General features: G+C 38.6%; 1 protein-coding gene across 1 annotated transcript; it reads left to right on the plus strand.

Moving 5' to 3' along the window:
• The first annotated feature begins 59 nt into the window (after positions 1-59).
• On the plus strand, positions 60-17,029 carry mcoln1b (mucolipin TRP cation channel 1b). Its single transcript, XM_022216786.2, has 13 exons — positions 60-247; positions 1,624-1,868; positions 1,987-2,148; positions 4,011-4,167; positions 5,711-5,792; positions 7,034-7,130; positions 7,303-7,402; positions 7,495-7,601; positions 9,108-9,257; positions 9,339-9,440; positions 10,450-10,572; positions 11,484-11,690; positions 13,450-17,029. Exons 1-13 carry the CDS (start codon positions 205-207, stop codon positions 13,582-13,584), a joined length of 1,710 nt encoding a protein of 569 aa, XP_022072478.2. The 5' UTR covers positions 60-204; the 3' UTR covers positions 13,585-17,029.
• The last annotated feature ends 1,728 nt before the right edge of the window (positions 17,030-18,757 follow it).

Genomic DNA, 18,757 nt, shown 5'->3' on the forward strand with positions numbered 1-18,757 from the left:
GAACAATCACAGCTTTTGTTTTTTCGGCTGCGGCGCAAACGAGGCGCCGGTCACGTGATGACGTCACGTGGCGGCGACCAGGAAGCAGGGATGTGTTTACCTATGTGTCATCTAAACACTGCGACACGGAGCATCCTGACCAGACTGGACGCGTTTTAACAACATGGATCCAGTCTCTGCTCGCTCCTCCGTCTGAGCTTCAGCATGGCGGTTTCCAGCTACACCTGCATCCAGGACAGCGCCACAGGTTCGTCTCCTCACCTGTCCTCTGGCTCTTTATTCACAGCGGCGATCCTTTCTCTGCTACATGGGTGTTATAAATCCACCCTTTAAAGCCTGACCCATCAAAAAATAAACTAAAAATGACATCTTTTGGGAACTGAGATGTTTATGACCCCTTTTAACGAAATCCAAAAGAAAAAAAATTGCCATATCATTTTGTTTATGGTGTGTATTTTTGTATTGAATACATTGGCGTATTGGCGTTTTGGCAGCTTTTTGCTCACAGCAATCTAAAGCAAAACTGCACTTGCTCCAGTCTACTAATTAGCATTGAGTGAGCTGACAGAATTCATAACAAAAAAAATAATATAATAATAAATAAAATTAGTCTGCATCTCCCAGTAGGCTCTCACATTGGACAGATGTACAAAACCCATAATATGCCTAGAATCTGCTATATCCTCGTCTTCTAACTGCTCCACGTCACTTATGTTGCCATCCAGTATCTCGTTGGTGACATTTTCAGTGTACTGTATTGTTCTGTCTTCTTCCTCTAGTGTTCTTGACATCTTAAAATTGGTCTATCTTGTATAGCTATTATGATTTCAGAGGAATTGTTACTGTAAAAATATTCAAAATGCACTTGAAGATGGCATGTTATTCATTAATTTGGTTTATGAAGTCATCAAAAGTAGCTTGTTGATGATATTTTCAATGCAATTTCTTTTTGTCTCTTCTTCGAGCAAGGTTACGCAATCAACCCACGTCTGTCCAGGAGCAACAGCTGTAAAGAAGCGTTTCTGCAAAGACATTTGCCAGAAAAATTACAGGATGTAACTCTAGCTATTTCAGTACGTCTAACAGGTTTAAGTGTATGCTGAGCTGGCCAGACTTTAGCCTGCGGTTGGCATGGTTACGGACCTGATCCACCTGAAATGCAACAAAAGGAGGATTTATTAGACGACTGTGATGGTGAATCAGAGCTCAACTCTATCACTTTATGACGTTAAATCTGGTCTAGACAGCAGGTATTTACTTGGTTTGAGTTGAAATTGGACATCTGCACCTCCTTTTGCAGCGTGACCCACACCACAAAGAAAAATTAAGGATCTTTCTTCCTCTTCTGCTTTGATTTTAACCATTTGATCTGTTTCTTGAGTGTTTCTTCAACATTTTAGGGTTAGGGTTAGACAATTCAGAATTATGTATCAACCTCTGCATGTTTTTAGACTGTGGGAGGAAGCTGGAGAACCCGTTGAAAACCCACACTGCACAGGGAGAACAAGCAGATTCCACACAGAAAGATCCCTGGCTCAGGCCGAGACGCAAACCATGGATCTTCTAGCTGTGAGGTCGCTGTGCGGATCTCTTAAAATCACTTTTTTTGTGTGTGTTTTGCAGAAAAGGACAGGCTTCTCTCCTCTGGAACCAGCTACGGGTCCCGGGATCTTCTTGGAGATGGGAGCTCCCGTCCTGGTCTGGTGGGCTCCGAGTTCCACCGGCAGCAGGAGGAAGAGGAGGAAGAAGCCCTGAGGAGGAAACTCAAGTACTTCTTTATGAGCCCGTGTGACAAATACCACGCAAAGGGACGCAAACCTTTCAAACTGGCGCTGCAGCTTTTAAAGATCATCATCGTGACCGCGCAGGTGGGTCCAGCTCTCTGCTATGATTATAAGATGATGGTAAAACCACGTTGGTGAGCTCTACTGTAACTGCTGCTCTGCCTGGATGCTGAAGCTGGTTTGTTTTGTCCTTGACTCCCAGCTGGTGTTGTTTGGACTCAGCAACCAGATGGTGGTGACATTCAAAGAGGAGAACACGGCGGCGTTCAAACACCTCTTCCTGAAGGGTTATCGGGACAACGCTCCGCAGGCCGTCCACACACAGATGGAGATGTACAGCCACATCCACTTCGCCGTGGACCAGGTGACCTTATGTTAGCCACAAGGACACACAAAGGGTTATCCAGCCATTTGGAGGGTTTAAGAAATGTTTTTTCCAGAAATAATGCCTCCTGCTCCTCAGAACAGCTTTGATTAAATCGATTTCTTTACTGAAATACTCCCTATTAAAGTGCATATATCGTGTTGATTGATGCAAAGATGGTTTTTACTGTACTTATTACAATAAAACCAAAACTAGTTCTCACCTTTCTGGCAGTGAGAGTAATGAACACTGTTGACATATGCCTCACTGTTGATAACCTCCTATTTTAGGCTGTTTATCTCCCTCTGAAGGCTGACTTTCCTTTAATCTGGAGCATTGGAAACTTTTAGTTGGACGCTGCTCATGTTTTTCCACCAAAGGCTGCTGTTTCTATCCCCCCCTCTTCGTCGTTCCTGGCAAATCACTCATTGCAGGTTGATGTAAAAAGCATTGCTAGAAGTGTTCCAGCAGGGTACTGTTGCCAGTTTTGAGATTTAAACAGCACTGCTAGGTTTAATCAGAATTATGTGAGCTCATTCAGCAAGAGATGAACGTAACAGTAAAACTACTGCACTTCAGCTTTAATCACAGACTCGTAGGAGAACATGACTATTATCATGCTAGCAGCTCTGCGAGGCTGTAGTTACAGTTTCATGATTTTGGCCACCAAGTAATAAATCGTGTTTTGCTGGAGGATAAAGTACTTATTTTGTTAGTCAACCTTAGATAATGTGGTTTTATGGATTTTTTTAAGTTGATATTCTGTTTCTTAGAGTTCAGATAAACCTGCTATTAAAATTATAGAGTAGGGACGATATTATCGGCCTGATATTGTCATTAAAATGTGATATCGGTCAATATCGTGATCTTTTTTTTTTGCATATCATGAAAACCGACAAAATAATGCCTGGATTTCGCTGACATTTACCAGACTCATAGAGGGAGGAGAGTGTGAAGTGCTGTTGGAGACAGTTAAAAATAAAAAAATGGTATAAATTTGGTATTTTTTCCATAACTTAAGTTGAAGTAGTTTTCTTGTTTTGCACAGACAGTGTTTACATTTGGAAAGCTTTGTTGCATATGAGAATGCATCCAATGGAGCATCACAATAAAATCAGGCATGATGTGTTAATTCAGGAGATATGTGATGTTACCTAAAATTAGTCAAACAGCCCACATGTATCGGCTATATCGGTATCTTCAATTGAGAGTTGGCCAATATCGGTTATTGGCAAAAAAGCCAATATCAGACTTCCCTATTATAGAGTGATCGTTTCTTTGTAAGTGGTCAAAATCATGAAATATCTTGTTCCCTTCAGAGGTAGCGAATCATCTGCTTCCATCGAACTCTGTCCATCTTCCCTCACTGGATGCATGTGAGCGATACCAGCATGCTGATCTCTAGCTGTAATATTGTTTACAGTGCTCCTCAACATTTTAGCGTCTTAACAAACACTAAACACAAAGTGCAGCTGAGGTAGAGGGGAGTATCTTTGCAGGTGCTTGGCCGTAAACCAAAGCAGCAGTCAGATAAACAAAAAAAAGGTGGGTTTAGATTTTTCCAGTACAGTTCTGGGAAAAGACACCGTTGTCTTGCAGCACAAAAGAACTTTTGTGTTGAGGAGGTCACAGAAGCATCTCAGAAGCCACCTGCAGGGCTGGAAGCCACTGTGGCAGAGGGAGAGAAGGGCTTGGGTTTTTATTCTTTTGTCATTTTGGGTAAGCTGATCCTTCAAAGAATTTAATTAGCATTCAGATGTGACCTTTAGTGTTTGGAATTTGAAGTTCTCCTCAATGAATGAACTTTGTATGTACCTTCTAACATATTTTATGTATTTTAAATCCCACTTCTGTCTCCTCAGTACTTGGCTCTGCCTCAGATCTCGCTGGGTCGGTATGCATATGTGTTGGGCACCGGCTACAATGGAAGTGCGCTCTCCCTGTGCCAGAGGTTCTACAGGAAGGGAACCATCGACCCCGTCAACGACACCTTCGACATCGACCCTCACGTTCTCACCAGTAGGACGATATTTCTGTCTTTTAGATTTGAATTCAGTGCAGTTTTTATTTAAATTCAGTGAACATCTCATCATGGTCTGCTCGCTGGTGACTGTTTGAAGCGATGCAGCATTTTTCCTGTGCATGAACAGCACAGGGGGAAAGTGAAAGATAAAGGAGTGAAAGGGACAGTAAATGTGGCGCTTGCACTGGAAAAAATGCCCCTCTCAAAAAAAGAAAAGAAATATTATTTCAAAGAATTTTATCTTGAAATAAATGAAAAAAATCTGCCAATAGAAAAAGTGAAAAATAACTTTTAATAACTAGATTTCTTGAAATAAGATATATTTAGAATATTGAGATCTTAAAATTAGCTGGGAAAACTTATTTTAAGCTCTAGTTTTACCAAAAAATGCTAAAAAAGTTTTTGAAAAGATGCAGATTCTCACTCAAAAATAGATTTTCGCTTTCATGTACATATTTCCATGTAAAATATTTTCAAAAAATTAGTAAAAATCTTCCAAAAAAATAATAAAAATATCTAAAGTGATGAGTTATATATCAGTAAAACTTCTAGTTTTTCTTTAAGAACATTCACATAAACATTTCACTGGATTTTTGTTGATTTTTTTGTGAATGTTCTTCAAGAAAAAATTTAACATTTCTTTTTTTTCCACCAAAAAAATCTTCAAAAATTTCCCAGAAATGTAGAAAATCTGGACATCTGAAGTTTCACTGTTTTTTTCCCACATTTTCAAACTTTAGAACTGGTCAATTTGACCCACAGGACGACACGAGGGTTAAACTTATTTTGAGTTTTCTTGGAAAATTCAACTCAAAACAAGATAATTTCAAGATTGTTTGACTTAACAAGATATTTAAGATGCATTGTCTTAAAACAAGTCCCTCCATCTTGCTGAAATGTCACTTGTTAAGTGAATTTATCTCAAATCAAGTGGGATGAGACATTTGGACTAAAAATTAGACAAACAGACTTGGTAAGATTTTGAGTTTTTGCAGTGTGGTGACGACACAAACTCACTAAACATCAAAAATCACAAACTCGACCTTCCAACTCTTGCTTCGTTAAATTAGCCCCTTTTTCTTCCCATTTAAACCAGTTAAACCAGTCTTTCCTCCCCGGCCAGTGTTCTCTTGACCCGTGAGGAGATGACTGTCATTGAGTCATTGTGTCGCTGCTCCACATATGTCAGGAGCTGCCCTGCAACTGTGTCCTACTTTCAAAGGCTTAAAATAACTAAGTTGAGTCATCAAAAACACAACATGAAGGCTTATTTTTTTTCCATAAACTGGGAAAGAGGTTATTTGCAGACACCTGCTGCCTTGGCTCAGATGGCTCTAATGCGTGATAAATGAAGTAAGGGCAATAAAAATGGATGTTCAGCTCCATGTGGGTTCATCTGCATTTCACATGCTTTGAGGAAGTGTGGAGATGCGGTTTGGGATTCATGTGATGTGGAAAAACGGCATCATTTGAAATATTACTTCCCCATGTGAAACTTTTTAGTTCCTCTAATGCTATTTTCTGGTTTTCTTTTTCCAGCTTGCATTGGACTAAATCCTTTGACATACAGTTCTGCTCCAGGAAACAGTGACTACAAGAATTTCACTCTTGAGTTCTACAAGTGAGATACTCCTATATTTGTCTGTTTAACATTAAATAAACTGCAGTGGTCCCTCGTCGAATCACAGCTCACTTTTTGCGGTCTCACTGCATCGCGGATGTTTTGCTATATTGCAGGATTTTGTGGTATACAGGTATTCTTATATATCTTATAGTGGCGAGCTGCGCTGACAAATGACCCTGTAGAAAGGATATGTGTCTTAAATGCACTCTGCTGCTGACTGATGCTTTTATTTTGACACACACAGAGGGCAGCACTGCAGAAAATGTAACAGGAAATCATCAAACACACTAAGATAAGAAAAGATGAGATCTGCTTTATTCACCCAGGAGGAAATTCTTTTGCCAGAGTACAATACAGTAAGCAAAGGTTAGTGGAATATACACAATTACACAGAGGTTAGTAGTAAAATAGAAATAACAAAGAATGCAAAGTGCAAAATGCAAGTTTCTGAAAGTGTTTGTGTGAAGTGTCTTGAGCCTGTAAAGTGTCTAGAAAAAATAAGAAAATAAGATAAAACAAGTACAAGATGTAAACTGTATAAGACTAATAGCAAGAAAGATTAACAGAAAATGAACTGAAAGTAAACTGACATATTGCACCTGAACACACTCACGGTCTTGACAACATACCACTTAACCGAACTAACTAGGCTGACTAAAACACAACAAAAACACACTAATAACACTGTAACACTGATATAAACCACAATAATGACATTTAAACCCCCAGCACCCTCAACTCCCATGGTGCATTGCAGCAGAACAGTTCCGTCATAGCAACCAGCTCTGCGATCGCTACGTTATTTTCATTGTTTTTGCAGTAAAATAAGCATTTTCCAGCCTTAAAAAATGAAAATAATACAATATATATATGGAGACAACAATAATTAAATCATATCAAAAGAATATTTAATCAAAATAAAATGCGTCTTGTCCAGTGCTGGCCTCTGATTGGCTCAGCGACCGTAGCATCAGTCTCCTCTGTCTCCTTTGTCCATTTCACATATACATCTGATCGGTGCGCATGCTGTTGCTCTGCGGTGTGTGGGGAGGGTTTATAAAGCCTTAAAATACACATAAATAGTAAAATAAATATGGTCGCTACTTTGCGGATTTTCGTCTACGATAAAAACTTGCTAAAAACGTTCCAGACCCCCTGCGATAGACGAGGGACCGCTGCAGTTTCCTCTTTACAGTTTTATTCTCAGCGTATCTCTCTGTCGTATATTTTCTCTCCAGGCTCATCAATGTAACAATTGACTTCCAGCTGAAGGCCATCAACATTCAGACCATCATCAACAATGAAATCCCCGACTGCTACACCTTTGCTATCACCGTGAGCCAGCTCTCCTGTTGCTTTTTAAAATCCTGCATCACAGTGCAGCGTTTGGATGCACGTAATCGCAGCTGTGGCTTAGAGATAAGAGTTGAGCTAAACTGATGGGGCTGTGTAAACATTTTCATGCTCAGAGGTTGTGTGTCTGCGTGCTTCTTGCCTGTGCTATCAGATCGTCATGGATAACCGGGTGCACAGCGGCAAAGTCAAGATCAGTCTGCTGAACGAGGCCTCCATTAAAGAGTGCAAAGACCCCAACGTGTCGGGACGTGGTGAGTGATCGGTGAGCGGGGATGTTAATTCGTCTGTCACTTGATTTTCCTAATAGCCTTTGATCCCTGTAATTTGTCTCTGTCTCTGTCAGCGGAGAGCTACGCCCGGGAGTTCTTTGATGTGCTGGTGGCGATGGTGTGTCTGCTGTCGCTGCTGCTGTGTGGGCGCTCCATCCTCAGAGGAATCCTCCTGCAGCACGTCAGTAAAATATCCACATGTAGCACTCCACTGGAAAAAATGCCCCTCCCAAAACAATAATAAAAAAACTTATTTCAAAGAACTTTTACTTTGAAATAAGTGAAAAAATCTGCCAATAGAACAAGTGAAAAATGGCTTGGTGAAATTTCTTGAAATAAGATGTGATGTTTAGAAGACTGAGATCTTAAAATTAGCTGGGGAAACTTATTTTAAGCTCTATTTTAGCAGGATTGTCAAACTTAGGTGTCTTAACTCTCCTGGTGTCCTCATTTACAGGCACCAGAAAATATTGTTTCCTTTTCTGAAAAAAAAAAAATCCAAAAATTCTGCAAAAAAAAAAAAAACAAGAAAAAAATCCTTAAAAGTTTCCCTTGAAAGTTTTATTTTTTAAAAATAAAAAAGATCTAAAAATTGTAAATATTTTCAAAAAAATGAGTAGAAATCTTCCGAAAAAAATCCTAAAAATATCGAAGTGATTTCATATATATTAGTAAATGTTCAAATGTTTTCTTTAAGATCATTCAGGGGAAAAATTGATTTTTCCCCTGAATGTTCTTAAAGAAACATTTTTTTTACATTTCTTTTTTTAACAAAAAATTTAAAAAAAATCTCCCAAAATTTTTTGAAAATATATGTATTTTTTCCACATTTTTAAACTTTAAAATGGGTCAATTTGACCTGCCGGACGACACGAGGGTTAAAACAAGATAATTTCAAGATTGTTTGACCTAACAAGATATTTAAGATGCATTGTCTTAAAACAAGTCCCTCCAAGTTGCTGAAATGTTACTTGTGAAGTGAATTTATCCTAAATCAAGTGGGCTGAGACATTTGGACTAAAAATAAGACAAACAGACTTGGTAAGATTTTGAGTTTTTGCAGTGTACCTTTTCTAAATGCGAGTAGACTGGGCACAATTTACACCAAACAGCCACAACATTTAAACCACATTTCTAATACTGTGTTAATATTAGTAGCAGAAAGAAGAACTGTGAGCAGAACCTCTGGGTGTGTCCTGTGTTTTCTGGTACTGGGATGTTTTTTGGCTCCTGTGGGTTGTTAGGTGAGCCTACATGGTTTAACCCTATATGCAGTCATTTTTTATTAATAAGTGATTGTTTCCATATTAAGTAATTCTGGAATTTGTAAAGAAATGATCATAATGAACATAGGAAGTATTAGTTTTATTTACTTTTAATAAAATGTATGCAAGATGTATCCTATGGACTTCAAAAGTCCCTCAATTATAGATTGACCCAGATGGTTCTAGTCTGTTGTGCACAGCTGTAGAGAGCCAAAGGCAAAACATTATTATCTAATGATGATTCCGTTTATGATTTTAACATGAAAACAATCATAGATGCAACAAAGACGAGCATCATAGACATGTAAAATCCCCAAATCTTCCAGTTTACAGCACCAGAAAGTCACCTTGAAAGGACCAGACTGGCTGTATTTTACACTTTTTGCTCTTATTAACAGCTTGTTTATCATCTCCTTACTCAGGAGTACGTGCAGTTTTTCAAACACAAACTTGGCCGCAGTGTGAGCTGGGGAGACAGAATGGAGTTCATCAACGGCTGGTACATCCTGCTCATCATCAGCGACTTGTTCACCATCATCGGCAGCTTCATCAAAATCGGGATCGAGTCCAAGGTGAAGTGACACGTTCTCGTATTATCACACGTTACAGCTGGGGATGTGTTTCTGGTCATTCATGTCTCCCTCTTCGTGCAGACTTTGTCTTCATACGACGTGTGTGGGATCCTGCTGGGAACCTCCACTCTGCTGGTGTGGGTGGGAGTCATCCGTTACCTCAGCTTCTTCCAGAAATATAATGTAAGTCCTACAAACACACACAAACACACTGGAAAAAATGCCCCTCTCAGAACAATCAGAAAAAAACGGATTTCAAGGAACTTTTATCTTGAAATAAGTGAAAAAATCTGCCAATAAAACAAGTGAAACATGGCTTGGTAAGATGTCTAGAAATAAGATGTGATATTTAGAATATTGAGATCTTAAAATTAGCTGGGAAAACGTATTTTAAGCTCTATTTTAACAGGATTGTCAAGCTTAGGCATCTTAACCCTCCTGTTGTCCTCGTTTACCGCACCAAAAAATAGTGTTTCCATGTCTGAAAAAAAAAAAAAAAAATCCCAAAAATTTGCAAAATCTTCAGGAAGAAAATTCCGTAAAAGTTTTTTTGAAAGTTTTATTTTTAAGAAAAACATCCTCAAATTTGGAAGAAATAAAAATTAAAAACAAATAAAAATTGTAAATATTTTCAAAAAACAAATAAAATCTTCCAAAAAGTCCCAAAAATATCTAAAATAATTACATTTTTATCAGTAAATCTGCAAAAACATTGTATCATTTGTAACCTCAATTTTTTTTGTAACATTTCTTTTTTCCATCAAAAAATGTTCAAAAATTTTCCAAAAAATTTTTAGAATGTGGAAATTTTCACTGCGAAAATATTTTTATTTCCACATTTTCAGACTGTAAAACGAGTTCATTTTGACCCCCACGAGGTTAAAAGATCATTTCAAGATTATTTGACTTAACAAGATATTTAAGATGCATTGTCTTCAAACAAGTCCCTCCATCTTGCTGAAATGTCAGTTGTTAGGTGAATTTATCTTAAATCAAGTGGGATGAGACATTTAGACTAAAAATTAGACAAACAGACTTGGTAAGATTTAGAGTTTTTGCAGTGTACAAGTAAAATCAATCTTTATATTTCATCCCTTTTGTGTCTGTATGTCTGTATTTTACTGCTTTAGTTTGCATGCCATGCTCTTTTTTTGGAAGGGTAATAAATGATGCCTTCCTCTTCATCTCTCAGATCTTAATTGTGACCCTGAGAGCGGCCTTTCCGAACGTTATCCGTTTCTGCCTCTGCGCCGCTGCCATTTATTTGGGGTATTGCTTCTGTGGATGGATCGTGCTGGGGCCCTATCACGCTAAGGTATTGTTCTCACACAGCAGGCACGAGTCATTCAAACCACAAGTGCATGTCAGAACAGCCTAATTATCATGAAATGCCCTCCAGCTAGCAGATCACTGTTGCAGCTCTGCATAATTAATGAGAGGATAATTGACAGATATTAATAATGAATCATGACAGCTTTGTCATGCGTTTTACTTGGAGTATTATACATAACAACTGGTAAAGCTTCACATATGGAAAACTTTTAAAAGGCACATCGTTACAACACTTGTTTAAACAGTTCTTTCAATAAATCAGGGATGTCAAACATGCGGCCCGTGGGATTAAAACCGGACCGCCAGAGGGTCCAATCCAGCCCTCAAAGTGTAAAAATTACAGAGAAGACATTAACTGCAGATTGTAACTTTGTAAAACTATAAATTTAAAATAATTTGTAGACCATGACAAACTGTTTTGATCATAAAGTAAAATACTAGATTATTCTTTTATCAATTTGTGTCTCATTTTTGTAATATTTTGTCTTGTTTTTGGTCTTTTTTTGACTGATTTTTGTCTCATTTTTTAGTCGCTTTGTTTCTCGTTTTTGTCCTTGTGTGTTTCCTTTTTGTCTGTGTTGTTTGTTTAATTTTTGTAATTTTGTGTTTCGTGTAATTCGTAAATCATTTATGTCAATTTGTGGGGTTTTTTGTCTTGCTTGTGTTATTTGTCCATTTTTTGTCGCTATGTAACTTTTTTGTCTCTTTTTTGTTTTGTTTCATGTCGTTACTCTCATTTTTTTGTCATTTTGGAGAGATTTCTCGGTTATTGCGGTGTGATTTTACTGCTCCGGCCCACTTGAGTTCAGATGGGACTGAACGCGGCCCCTGATCTGAACGAGTTTGACACCCCTGCTATAAATGACCGTGCTGACGCTGACCTCTCGTCTACAGTTTCGCTCCTTGTCCATGGTGTCCGAGTGCCTGTTTTCTCTCATCAACGGAGACGACATGTTCCTAACGTTCACTGAGATGGAGCAAAGCGGCAAGCTGGTGTGGGTCTTCAGTCAGATTTACCTTTACTCCTTCATCTCCCTCTTTATCTACATGGTGCTGTCCCTCTTCATCGCGCTCATCACCGGAGCCTACGACACCATTATGGTACGCTCACTGCTTCGGTTTCTTTTTATTATGCGTTTCTGTCCACTTGAGTGATTGTGGATCCAAGGGGGGCCACTTGGGAGAAGACTGGAATATTTTGATGTCTCTTCATCAGCCTCGGTTACTGCTGGAATAAGTAAGGCTAAAAGAAAAGGTGATGATTCGACTCAAAGAAAATGTTGGACTGAAAATGTAGCTACGCCTTAACCGATCGATTAATCATGGGGGAATAATCTGCATGTTATCCTAGATTAACAGATCCACACAGTGCACTGTACCTGCTAGTCTTAATGAGTTAAAAATCAAGATAAAAAGCTAGTATTTCCAGCATACCAAAGACATATTTTACCATGAAAGGAATGCAGCAGTCAGTGTGCGTCTGCCCATATTCTTATGATGTCAACCAGTGATTGCAGCATCAGAACTGCTCAGGAATACAATGCAGACAAGTTAGCCTGCTGTTTTTCGATGGCATGCTATGTAGGCTGTGATACATAAGCTGCTGTTTGCAAAGTTTGACTTTTTGTCCGTCTGTTTTAACCGAATGAAGCCGCTTTGACAGCTTAATGTTGTTTAGTTCGGTGCCAATTTCACAAAGTAGGCGTTCAGTAAATGTTAATAAGTTGGACCGGAGATGTTAAAAGGGAGAGACTTGCCAGTTAAAAAGTCCCACCTTCCCCTGAAAACGTCAGGGTTTTTTTTTTTAAATTATAAAAAAATTGTCTTTTCCTGCTAGTACGCATAACAGGGTTGCATGAAGTAGAATGAGACATTCAATCAAGCCTGAAAATATGAAAGATAGTAGAGAGGACATGGCTTTGCTCTGCCTATTCTTTTGAAAAACTGTTTGATGATGTAGATGACAACAAGAAGACATAAAACAACAGAAATAAGACATAAAATGACAAAAACAAGACAGAAAACTACAAAAACAGGACACAAATTGACAAAAACTAGATACAAAACGACAGAAATGAAACAGAAAACAACAAAAACAGGACGCAGAATGACAGAAACAAGAAAAAATGACAGAAACAAGACAAAATGGCAAAAAGAAGGCCCAAAATGACAAAACCAAGAAGTAAAATGACAGAAACAAGACACAAAATGACAATAACAAAACAGAAAACTACAAAAAACAAGACACAAAATGACAGAAACGAGACCAAATGACAAAAACTAGATACAAAACGACAGAAGGGAATCAGAAAGCAACAAAAACAAGACGCAGAATGACAGAAACAAGACAAACTGGCAAAAACAAGACACAAAATGACGAAAACAAGGCGCAAAATGGCAAAAACAAGATGCAAAATGACAAAAACTAGATACAAAATGACAGAAGGGAATCAGAAAGCAACAAAAACAAGACGCAGAATGACAGAAACAAGACAAACTGGCAAAAACAAAACACAAAACGATGAAAACAAGGCGCAAAATGACAAAAACAAGACACAGAATGACAAAAATGCAAAATGACAGAAACAAGAAAAATGACATTTTAAGGGCAACTCCCAACTTATTTAGTATTTTAGAAATATTTTCAAACATTCTTTTCTCCCAGTTTATTTTAGATTTGGTCTCAGGAAGCGTAAATGTACACAACACCTGCATGTTTTAGTATTATGTACATGGATTATTTGAAATTGATGGGTGGGATGTAAAATGTCCTCCAATTCTAGAAGGACCCACGTACAATAAATGACCCTTTCAGGTATTTTTTAAATAAAATATACCGCTTTTTGTTGTCTTCCTGAAGGCCCAAACACAGGAGCAGGTTCGCATCACAGACCTCCACGCTTTCATCGCAGAGTGCATGGACACACCCTGCTCTGGAAAGTTCCGCGGGCCTGAAGGGTCGTCATGCTCCATCCTCTGCTGCTGCGACTGGTGAGGAGGAGGACCGAGGGGAGGCACAAAGGGAGGAAGAGACACGTCAGTTCAAGGGCAAGAGATTCTTGATTTTTCTCCACCCTCTCTTTAAAGCACCATATTTCCACTCCAGTGAAAGCCGACTGCTTTTGCGCTCCTTTTTTTTTTTTTTCCAGACGGGCACCCAGCAGGGACGATAAATGCCTCTAGTGAACCGGCTGACCTTGGACCAATTTGTCCTCTTGTTTTGCATTTAAATTTGCACCAGAATGGTAGATTGCACTGTACGCTCACGAGCCCAATTACCTGCTTGGGCTTTTGTAGTGTATGAATAATTTATTGTCTCTTTCTGAAACGTCTTTGATGACTAGACATGGTGCCAGTAAACGCATCCATCGCTGTAGACTGGACACAGGGTACACCAAGAAAAATGAAAATTTCCGCTTGAATAGTCCGCTATGTACAGGATTTTATTGTTATTTTACCGTCCACTTGACTGCCTAGGTAACAGCATTTGTATGTGTCTTGATTATGTAAATATATGTATGTGTTGTGGATCTTTATAGCAAAGGTAGAAGACGCACAACAGGCAGAAAAAAACGGAGCCATTAGGTGCTGTACGAATGCATTAGCTTCTGTAACGTTTTCAGCCAAGGCCGCTCCTCCACTCCAGTTTAATTTGCCCACTCTTCATATCCTTTATTCTCTTGTGGCTTGAAGATGATGGCTGCACGATGAAGGACGAGCCCTGCAGCCAGTTAGCCATCAATATGGATGAACTTTTTCTGCTCTGAGGAGCCAGGTGACTGTGTGGTAATGCATTATGTGTTACAGAGCGTTTTACTCATATTCCTCAAAAAAATCAAGATTCAAACATTGTCAAGTGATGTTTAAAGGAAGGTTTGTTGTACTTGAACAGCTTATGCAAAGTGCAGTAATAAGTTAAGTTTAGTTTAGGCTGTTTTATGCTGATTATTAATCATTACAACCTTTACATAAAGCCTAAGAACAAATTGTAATATTGTACGCACATTTACAAACAAAAACATTCTCAATTCCTTTTCTGCTCTCCTATTCAGTTAATCTATTAGCTTGTATTATATATCAAAATTTATTTTAATATGTAATTTAAATGTACCTCAACCAAATTAAATCAAATTAATTCGACTAAAAGCTTCAAAGACTCCATTTACAGCTACTATGCTAAGCTAGGCTAGTTTGTTATCTGCAGGGCTAGTTTTTTCTCCATTATGATTTGACATATAGTCTGTTCCAGGTGGTGGAACAAACTTAGTCTCAAAAGTGAAGGAATAATAAAAGGGAATTTTTAGTTCCATTAAACAGGAAAAGCTAAATTAGCTTCAGCTGTGGCTATTCACCAGCTAGTGCTAAGAACACTTTGCCTTCGTGTACTTGATTTCTGGACACATCTACCAACAAAATCATTCTTGCTTTTCCCATTTAGCTTGTTTACAAAGTATGATTAGAATGCCGACCGTTCACACTGTAGTATACTACTCCGTTTCCCATAATGCATTTCAAACCTCCGACGACAAAAACCGGAAGTACGGCTATCAAATATCTCGGCTCAATGCCGGCTTCAGGTCGATTTTATGCTAACAAACAGTCGCATAATTAATGTGGCAATTTCAAGCCGGCACTCCTCACGCAGTTATTAGCCAGATTATGCGAATCGTTTGAGTTGTAGCTGCAGGCTACTCGAGGTAGCTGCGACTTGTTCTGTATGCAAAGCGAGCTGCTGCAACTAGCTGCTAGCATTCAGTAGCACGTTGTGAGGCGTCTGACAAATTTAAAACGTTGGTCAGAAAACGCCTATTTCTCAAATCTGTGGAGTGATTAGGATGACTACTTAACCACATAAAATAAAATAAAAATCGCCGCGGTCCGGCCACATATCCCGCGGAGGCTTGCATTTCGGTGGATAGCTCGCAAAGCATTATGGGGCGGTTGAGTATGACTAGTGTGGTCACCGCGCATACTTAAAATTTTTCCGGATATAGTATACATCCGGGTATTTCTCGCGCACTCAATCTATTCATACTATCCAATGTGAACGCACTACATACTTATTTTGACGTCACATTTAGTATGAGTAGTACGTTAGTATGCGATTTCGGACACAGCCAGTGTCTATCTCGCCAATTAGCCTAACTAGCATTCGTCACAGTTTGGGTTTTGAATGCTGTTTGTGAATTGTTTGCATTGTTTTTCCTTCCCAAAATTACATGTTTCTTAGGGATACTTATGGTAAAGGAATACACCCAAAAGTCCCGTTTCTGTCAATAACTACAGGAAAAAAACTACGTTATTTTATGCCTTTTTGTGCTAGTTTTTAGTCTGAGCTCCTACATAAAACTGAAGAAAACATTCCCTTATTGCCCATATTTATGGACAAAAAACATCTACAAACAAAATGCATTCTTAATTCTAGCAATTAGCTAGTTTAATAAATCAAAGTTGCATTTAAATGTGTATTTTAAAGGAAACTGAAGCAAATGAAGCCACACCAGAGGTTTCAGAGACTGCATTTACTGCTACTGTGCTAAGCTAGGTTAGTTTCCTCTTTGCAGGACTACATTATAGCATTTTCAATCAACATTTAGCTAGTGTCTTATTTAGGTGAATCACTTTGACTGACTTTTGAGCAAATATGTGGTTACTGCATTTTGGTTTTGCGGGGTCGTATGTGCTGTAGGCAGCTTTGAAAGTGTTCTGTCTTTTATATAATGTGTCAAATTTGGACACTGACATTGAAGCCACGTGCGAAAAGGTCATTAATTTTATCAGTGAATGAGCTAGGACATCTCCACAAACCAGCACTCTCTTTTTCCTTTCAAAAGAAATATTGCTCTTATTATCGGAGCTTACTGAAGTGGTAATGTCGTTCCAGCGTACTGCACACGGTCAAATGAAGGGCACTGAGGTTTTCACTGAACAAAAATGAAAAGGGACAAAATGGATTCAAGATGCTGCAAAGATATTTGCACTTTTTTTTTTTATTTCCTCACTGACATGTTTAATTAACTGATGTTGTTTACAACTACCGAGGTAGAAAATATTCTGTCTTTTAATTATTTTGTTTATTTCCACTTAATGACGACGGATGTACAGCTTAATTTGATTTGAATGTGTCACATGGGAGACGTATAGAAGAATAGAGCAAACGTAGTGCATCTCTTAGTGGCCTCCTGACACTTTGGGGCAGGTATTTTAATGCTGTTTTAATTAAATGGTGTCAGTTACTGCTCATTGTATGTGTTTACTAACATTTTGAATGCTGTCTTAATTATTTTCACCTCATTATGAGATGTTAAGCATGTAATAACGAAAAGGGAGTTACTTGGTTTCTGTATATGAGGGATTTGTACAGGTTTTTACCTTGTTTTCTGTGAAGATGCTGCCTTCTGAAAGTACACGTCTACAAAATAAACAGTCAAAACACTTAAGACGGGTTGAGCTGCTGATATTCATCATGTGATTTATTCACAGTCATCATAACCCTTTAGCTGTAATTAGTTCTCATGTTTTATTTTGTGTTTTTTTTCCTGTTTATTTTAGATGTTTACTCTTGTTTTATTTTAATTTTAACTGCCTGGTTCCTTGGTGTGATGTCGTCTCTCTCTTTGTTTATTTCTGATTTTTAACTTCTAACTTTTAATCCTCCATCTGATTCTTTAATTTTTAAACTTGTTTAAGTTGCGTGTTAATCTGGCTAATTATTCATTGTGTGTATATAGCAAGGCCTATCTATCTATCTATCTATCTATCTATCTATCTATCTATCTATCTATCTATCTATCTATCTATCTATCTATCTATCTATCTATACTCAACAAAAATATAAACGCAACACTTTTGTTTTTGCTCCCATTTTTTATGAGATGAACTCAAAGATCTAAAACTTTTTCCACATACACAATATCACCATTTCTCTCAAATATTGTTCATAAATCTGTGATAGTGAGCACTTCTCCTTTGCTGAGATAATCCATCCCACCTCACAGGTGTGCCATATCAAGATGCTGATTAGACACCATGATTAGTGCACAGGTGTGCCTTAGTCTGCCCATAATAAAACCTTCCAATCCATTGTATTGAGGAAGCACCTCTAATGTGTCGTGGTGGTTTGACACCACTAGAGGGAGAGAGCTGCTCCGTCTGCAGCCACCAGCCAACCGATCACAGGAAATCAATGCAATCAGAAGGTGAAACACTGACACTGTGAGGAGGAGGAGGGGAGGAAACATTATCTGAGCTGTGCTGAGCAAACTACCCAACCTCCAAGCCTGTTATTATCACAAACCATCTTATATCTCAAGGTAAATGGAAGAGGAGGCAGGCTGTTCCGGCTTAAGAAAACGCTCAAGACGTGAATGAATGAAAATGAGAGAGCGCATGGAAAAGATGAAGATTAAGGCAGATATGTGCACACTCATTCCTCTTAGTGGAGTGGAGTGGTATAGCTGTCCAATATCCTCACTACCTACATGCATTATTCACTCAAGGATGCTACAAGGGCTGAGACGAAGCACTTAGAATCAGACTGACAGGAACTGGCCTGCCTGCCCTGGTCATCATCAGGTTTCAAGCTAAAGCTGATTAGAACGTCCCATTGAGAAAACAGGCTGCAGGGCAGGGCCTTGCAGTTTATTCTTTAGCTGGTTAACTGCATTCATGTTGCAACAAACCACTCACAAACTATCACAATGCTCTCTGCTTTAACATGAACCGTACCTGGTCCCCACAGCACTAAACAGGAAGAGGCTCAACCCGGTGGAACAACCAAGCACCTATCCACATCCACTGACATTGTGTGCTTTCCGTCCTAAAATTATAAATCAAGTCGAGAACAAGTTTAAAACTGGCCCAGAAGTTAGTCTGAAACTAGCCATAAAGCACTGACTGAAACCGAGTCCAAAACTCGTTCAAAACCAATTTCAAATCAGCCCAAAAGCTACTTTCCACTTGCATGCATGAGTTAATTCTGGTTGGAGGTCATCAACCACCACAGTAGTCATGTGTATGAATTTAAATAATGATGAAGATTCTCATAATCGCTGATGTTTTGATGGTATTGTGCGAGTATCTGTAGATACACGTACAATATCGACAATAGATCCATGCTGATTTATCTTGGTGATTTTTTTGAAGATCTTTAACATCTGCACACAGTC

This window comes from Acanthochromis polyacanthus, chromosome 21, assembly GCF_021347895.1.
Source record: "Acanthochromis polyacanthus isolate Apoly-LR-REF ecotype Palm Island chromosome 21, KAUST_Apoly_ChrSc, whole genome shotgun sequence".
NCBI classification, from domain to species: domain Eukaryota; kingdom Metazoa; phylum Chordata; class Actinopteri; family Pomacentridae; genus Acanthochromis; species Acanthochromis polyacanthus.

Excerpts from the sequence above, each read along its gene's own strand:
- mcoln1b (XM_022216786.2), top strand. The coding sequence starts at position 205 with ATGGCGGTTTCCAGCTACACCTGCATCCAGGACAGCGCCACAG. Across the intron at positions 1,869-1,986 it reads TCATCATCGTGACCGCGCAG|CTGGTGTTGTTTGGACTCAG; the intron begins GTGGGTCCAGCT and ends CTTGACTCCCAG. Across the intron at positions 7,602-9,107 it reads GAGGAATCCTCCTGCAGCAC|GAGTACGTGCAGTTTTTCAA; the intron begins GTCAGTAAAATA and ends CTCCTTACTCAG.